This window comes from Ascaphus truei, chromosome 19, assembly GCF_040206685.1.
Source record: "Ascaphus truei isolate aAscTru1 chromosome 19, aAscTru1.hap1, whole genome shotgun sequence".
In the NCBI taxonomy this organism is placed as follows: Eukaryota; Metazoa; Chordata; class Amphibia; order Anura; family Ascaphidae; genus Ascaphus; species Ascaphus truei.
The window spans coordinates 22,097,826-22,103,825 of record NC_134501.1 but is presented as its reverse complement, the minus strand read 5'-3'; the positions used below and the strand labels follow the sequence as shown (position 1 = coordinate 22,103,825).

At 53.7% G+C, this 6,000-nt stretch overlaps 1 protein-coding gene across 1 annotated transcript in view; it reads left to right on the top strand.

Annotated features, from left to right (window-relative positions):
* The first annotated feature begins 2,820 nt into the window (after nucleotides 1–2,820).
* The window catches only part of GNAO1 (G protein subunit alpha o1), a 156,993-nt gene continuing 153,813 nt past the window's right edge, over nucleotides 2,821–6,000 (top strand). Inside the window, 2 exon segments of the mRNA XM_075576885.1 lie at nucleotides 2,821–3,587; nucleotides 4,069–4,111. Of these exon segments, the coding sequence (XP_075433000.1) occupies nucleotides 3,470–3,587; nucleotides 4,069–4,111 (161 nt within the window). The 5' untranslated portion in view covers nucleotides 2,821–3,469.

The following is a 6,000-nucleotide window of genomic DNA, read 5'->3' as shown; positions in this document are numbered from 1 at the left end:
TCCCTGGGGGTGGTACAAGCTTGCCACTGTCCATGATACCCCCAGCCCATAGCCAGGCTGCAACAGGGGGTTGCTGATCTGAGAAACCCCCTGAGGCTCTGCCAGGGTAATGGGGACCTCTAGCTGCCATACCTGCTGCTTTCCCTCCCCGGCTACCACTAGCCCTTCTTCTCCCACTGAGATCTGATGCTGGCTACCTACCTGCAGCCTTCCCTCACTCCGCTTCTCCCTAGCTAATCCTAACCTGGATCCTAGGGACACCTGAGTGAGGCCATCTCCCTGACACTGCCTCCCCATTACCGGAGGTGAGTTCAGGGTTGCTGGTGAAGGGGCACCCACCTTAGCTCCTGGCTGGTAGGTGATCCTGGGGTGGTCTAACTGTGCCACTGCCCCGGATACCTCCAGCCCATAGCAAGGCTGCAACACGGGGGCTCTTAACTGAGAGTCCCCTTGATGCTCCGCCAGGGTAATGGGGATGCCTAGCTGCCCTAAAAGCTGCCCTTCCTTTCCCTCCCCTGGTACCCCAATCTCCTGCCACCCCCCGGTCACCCCTATAGTAAAACAACAGGGTACAGTCATAGGAAAAAATAAGTCAGGGTCAGTCTGCGACGTGGTCTGGCTTACCTCGCTGGTCCCCGCAGAGACCGCCGCCTTCGTTGATCCCGATTGCAGGGGGACTGGAGTGGCCGCCGCCGGCATCATCTGGGCCGGGCAGCAACGGGCCGCTGCCGCAACAGCGCCCGGGCTTGGTACAGGTAAAACTGTGCAGGACAAGGGTCCCTTGTCTGTGTGGAGTAACACGGCTCCCGCCAGATCAGGTAAAATAACCCCCTCCCGCAATCCCTGTCCCTCCCCCACTCAGAAAGGGCTCTGGCACTTTGCCGGAATCGCGGCTCTTCCGCCACCGTCACCGCCATGGGCGAGCCCCGGGTAGTTGCCGCAACAGTACCCGGCTTTGGTGCAGGGTCGCCGGCGTGGATTGTGGGGCTCCGGTAACCGCACCCCTGGCCCCCATAACCCCTGGTCAATATATTCTTTGAAGCAGGGACTCATGTGTAGAGGTGCTAGATTTCACACCCAATGCTCCAGACATGGGCCTAGCTGTCTCTACCAGCAATATAACCTTGGTTTGCCAATTAGGTATTAACATACTGTACACTACACCCCTCTGTACTTTTCACACCCAACTTCAATCAAGCCTTTTGACGCCCAGATATTTCTGAACAGACACCACACATATTTGTATTTTCCTAAACTGTAGCTCATTAACCCCTTAAGCCCCAGTGTGTGTGTGGTGCAGACACTGGCACAGAAACAATACATTTATACAGGGGAATAAACAGTTGGATGGCTGAAGCAAGGCAAAAACACATTACTGGACCCCATTCCAGTTACCCCCTTGCTTCCCATGTGAGAGTAGAGGGTGGCCAAATGGGGTGTAACCCCTTTAATCCCGGGCCAAATCCTCTCTCTCATGACAGTCGGGAAGGGCGCAGCCATCTTAGTTAGGTGCGCGCATGCGCAGTGCAGTAGCGCATGCGTAGTGATAACGCAAGAGCAGCGGCCATTGCTGCAGAGGGCTCTGAGGAGAACTACAGCCCCCGGGATGCATAGGGGCCAGGAGCACATCACGCGAGAGCCAATAGGGCACGGAGACTCCCTGCAGCAGGGAATAGATACATTTGGCACGCCAGGGACCACGCCAGTCGGAGCTGGGATAAGGAAGGGGTATGTTGTGTGTGCAGGGGTCAGTGGCACCTGCACTAGGCCAGCTACCCCCTGAGGCCCCAGCTAGGCCCCCGACTCCCCTCAGCTTGTGGTTGCTGCAGGGACAAGCCCATAGTTCTGGACACTGCCCCTGTAGCATTAAAGTGAGGGACACAGCCAGGACGCGGTGGCATTCTGGCCTCAGGTGATCTGGGACCAGATCATGCCTCAGTGCTACAGAGACTATTAAAGGTGGTACCATCCACACGGGACCTACCAACCGTAGAAGCGGAGCGGTTCATCAACGGATCCGTGGATCCTATCTGCATCACCGGCATCATCTGCACGCCCGGGTGTGGAATCACCTGGCAGGTACCCAACGCAACACGTGCACCAACAAACACTTTAGTGGGCAGCGTTATACCACAATTGGGTGGGGTATTATCTTATGGACTCCAGGGTGGTTGGGTGCCCAAAGACCCCTCAGGTACTTTGGGGGATTGCGACTCCAGGGTTGGAAACAACGTATTGGAGTCAGGCCGTGCATGGCCTGGTTGGTGGGACTGCATATATTCCTTATGTTGCTGTAGTAAAACTGTTATCTTTTTACTACAGTAAGTGTGCTTTATTGCATGCGGGTCCTGTAACGGGGTTATTCTACATATAGAATCCCGTACAGGTGGAGGCGCTACCGAGCATCACTCAGGTGCACCCCAGGTTCCCAGCGGCGGAGGCTCAGATCTCCTGGGCACCAACAGGTATTGCACCGCACCACACTTCTCCCAGGGGGTGGGGGAAAGTGCACTACATATATATAAAAATAAAAAAAATGTGCATGTTTCATAAATGTATAGGTGTAATATTGCATACATTAAGGAGGCTCCTTAGCTCACGTGACGTGGCTGGAGGGAAGGGTCCACGGGAGTGGGTTGTGGGTGGGAGCGCGCGCTCCCGCTCTCTCTAGACTCTTCACCCTGCTCTCGGGGGCGCGCGCCGCGTGACGTCAGAGTGGCAGCCTCAGCAGCAGCAGAGAAGGGAGGGAGCTGCTTCCATTGTCACCGACACAGAACCGGGACCCGGCCCGGAACACCGACACAGAACCGGACGCTGACACCGGGACCCGGCCCGGAATACCGAACGCCGACACTGGGACCTGGCCCGGGACGCTCCCCCCGCCCAGAACCGGACACCGGGACCACCCCCCCCCCCATACTACACAGAACCGGACACCCCCTTCACGCCCAGTACCAGGACCCCGCCCAGAACCGGACACCGGGACCCCCGCCCCCCTGTCCGCACAGAACCGGACATCGGGACCCCCCTGCCCGCAAAGAACCGGGACTCCTGCCCGCCCGGAACCGGACATCGGGTCCCCCCCTGCCCGCCCAGAACCGGACATCGGGTCCCCCCCTGCCCGCCCAGAACCGGACATCGGGTCCGACCCTGCCCGCCCAGAACCGGACATCGGGTCCTCCCCTTGCCTGCACAGAACCGGACACTGGGACCCCCCGCTGCCCGCCCAGAACCGGACATCGGGATCCCCCCCCCTTCCCACACAGAACGGGGACCCCCCCCCCCCCCTGCCCGCACAGAACCGGACATCGGGTCCTGCCCTCACAGAACCGGACATCGGGTCCCCCCCTGCCCGCACAGAACCGGACACCGGGACCCCCCCTGCCCGTACAGAACCGGACACCCGCAGTGTGTCTGGGGCGGTACCGCACAGTGGTCCCCCCCCCACCCCCGGGGTCCCCGCGCAGACATGGGCTGCACACTGAGCGCAGAGGAGAGAGCAGCGCTGGAGAGGAGCAAACAGATCGAGAAGAACCTGAAGGAGGATGGGATCACTGCGGCCAAGGATGTCAAGCTGCTTCTCCTGGGTAATATATACTGTTATATACTATGTAATATATATATATATATATATATATATATATATATATATATATATATATATATATATATATATATATATATATATATATATATATATATATATACACCTGTACCTCTGTGTGTATACATAAAGGGTGTGGGATCACTGCGGCTAAGGATGTCAAGCTGCTCCTCTTGGGTAATATATCTCTATTATATTGCTCTAATATATATATATATATATATATATATATATATATATATATGTGTATGTGTGTATATTGTATACATAGTGTGGACTAGATCAGTGTGGCTGAGGGCCAGGGATTTGAATCATCTGACGGAGGTCGGTGTACACAGCATGGACATACACGTGTATATATCTTTATATAGCGATATAGGTCCTTCTGTGTGCTCTCTGTATCAGCTCTGCTCCCTCCTCTCCGTCTGTATTGTGATCATCATCTTCTTTCTCTGACCCTACAGGAGCTGGGGAATCTGGGAAAAGCACCATCGTCAAGCAGATGAAGTAAGTGGCCCCTCCTCCCTCTCTCTCTGCGGACCCTCCCCCTGTAAGGACCTGATGTGTGTGTGTGTGTGCTCTCTGGGATCCGCCATATTTAGTGCAGGCTGGTCCTGTGCAGTGATTGGGGTGTGTGCGCTGTTCACAGCTGTGGTGCTGAATGTGCAAGGAGATCCCAGCTCCTGTACATGGCACAGATGGATTCGGGCGCAGCCATTAAACAGCCCCTGTCACTTAGACTTAATATCAGCTGCTTGGAATGGTTTCTCTGCCTCTTGGTTGGCTGCCTGTAATGCGGATTTGCATCCATTGAAAGCCCCTTTTACTGGAGATTTCAGCCTTTATCTTAATGAATTAGAGCTGGGGTTGGCTGCTGAAAACCAATTAATATGAGAGGAGATGTGCATAGAGCAGGCTGGGGGGGAGCTGGCAGGGGAGAGAGTAAGATGAGGATGGGCAGGGGAGAGTAGGCTTTAGATGGGAAAGGGAGAGTAGGCCAGGAAAATGGAGAGAAGGCTGGGGATGGACAGGTGTTGGGGAAGTGGGCCGACCCACACCCTCTGCTCTGTGTGCACTGCTTGGATCAGTGCAGTTGGGGATGGGAGAGTAGGTTGGGGAACGGCCCGGCTCACACCCCCTGCTCTGTGTTCACTGCTTGGATCTGTGCAGATGGGGAAGGGTCCGGCTCAAGCCCCCTGCTAACTGTGTGCTGCTTGGATCTGTGCAGTTAGGGGAGAAGGTTTGGGAAGGGCCCAACTCACACCCCTTGCTCTGTGGGTGCTGCTTATATCCCTGCAGTTGTGGATAGGGGAGTAGGATGGGGATGGGACCAGCTAACACCCTGCTCTGTGTGCACTGCTTGGATCTTTGCAGTTGGGGGTGTTAAAGTAGGATGGGGAAGGGCTCGGCTCACACCTCCTGCTCAGTGAGTGCTGCTTAGATCCCTGCAGTTGGGGATGGGAACATAGGATGGGGAAGGGTCCTGCTCCCACCCCGTGCTCTGTGGGTGCTGCTTGGATCTGTGCAGTTGGCTGCCTGCTTTGCAGCATGTAGAGATGGCTCCTTAATGTCTTTTGCTGTGTCTCTTTCACTCAAAGCTGCTGTGACACCATCACACACACACGGTCACTAATTAGTTGTTGCTTCACATAAACAAAAAAAGATTATTTTTCAACATGACAGGCTGGCTGAAGTAATTGCATCTCCCAGGAAAGGCTCTGAGCTCAGCCTGTATCTGGACCCAGGCACCATTATTCCACATAGGGTGCAGAGGGATATGATTTTATTATAGCATAGGGACACCACAGTGCAGCGTGTATACCTATTTATATGAGATATAACTCTATGCCTATGGGGAGGGTGTGTGTGTGTATATGTATATAGAGATACCTCGATGGGGAGGGAGGAATGTATATAGAGATAAGTCTGGAAGGGAGGGTAGCATGTATATAGATATGTCAACAGGGTTGGGGGGGGGGGTAGTATGTATATAATATGTCAACGGGTAGGGGGTAATGTATATGTATGTATGTATGGGGGATGTGTGTGTTTTATTTTATATCATAAGTGAGATATGTTAATGAATGTGTGTCGATGAGATATGAGATGTAAATATTGATATAGATATACAGAGATATAGATATACAGAGATATATTGTATATGTGTGTGTATACATACATACATACAGGTGTATCTGTGTGTATAGAGAGCTCTTCCATATAAAAACCATCTATATATACATACACACACTATTGGTGTGTGGGGTGTGTGTATGTATATAGAGATGGCTTTTATATGGAAGGGGGTTGTATAGAGAGAGCTCTCTGGGTAGAGGGGGGATGGGTAGTAACTATTGATTCAGTGCCTGGCCTTGTTCCCTCTGACAGTTTTGTGG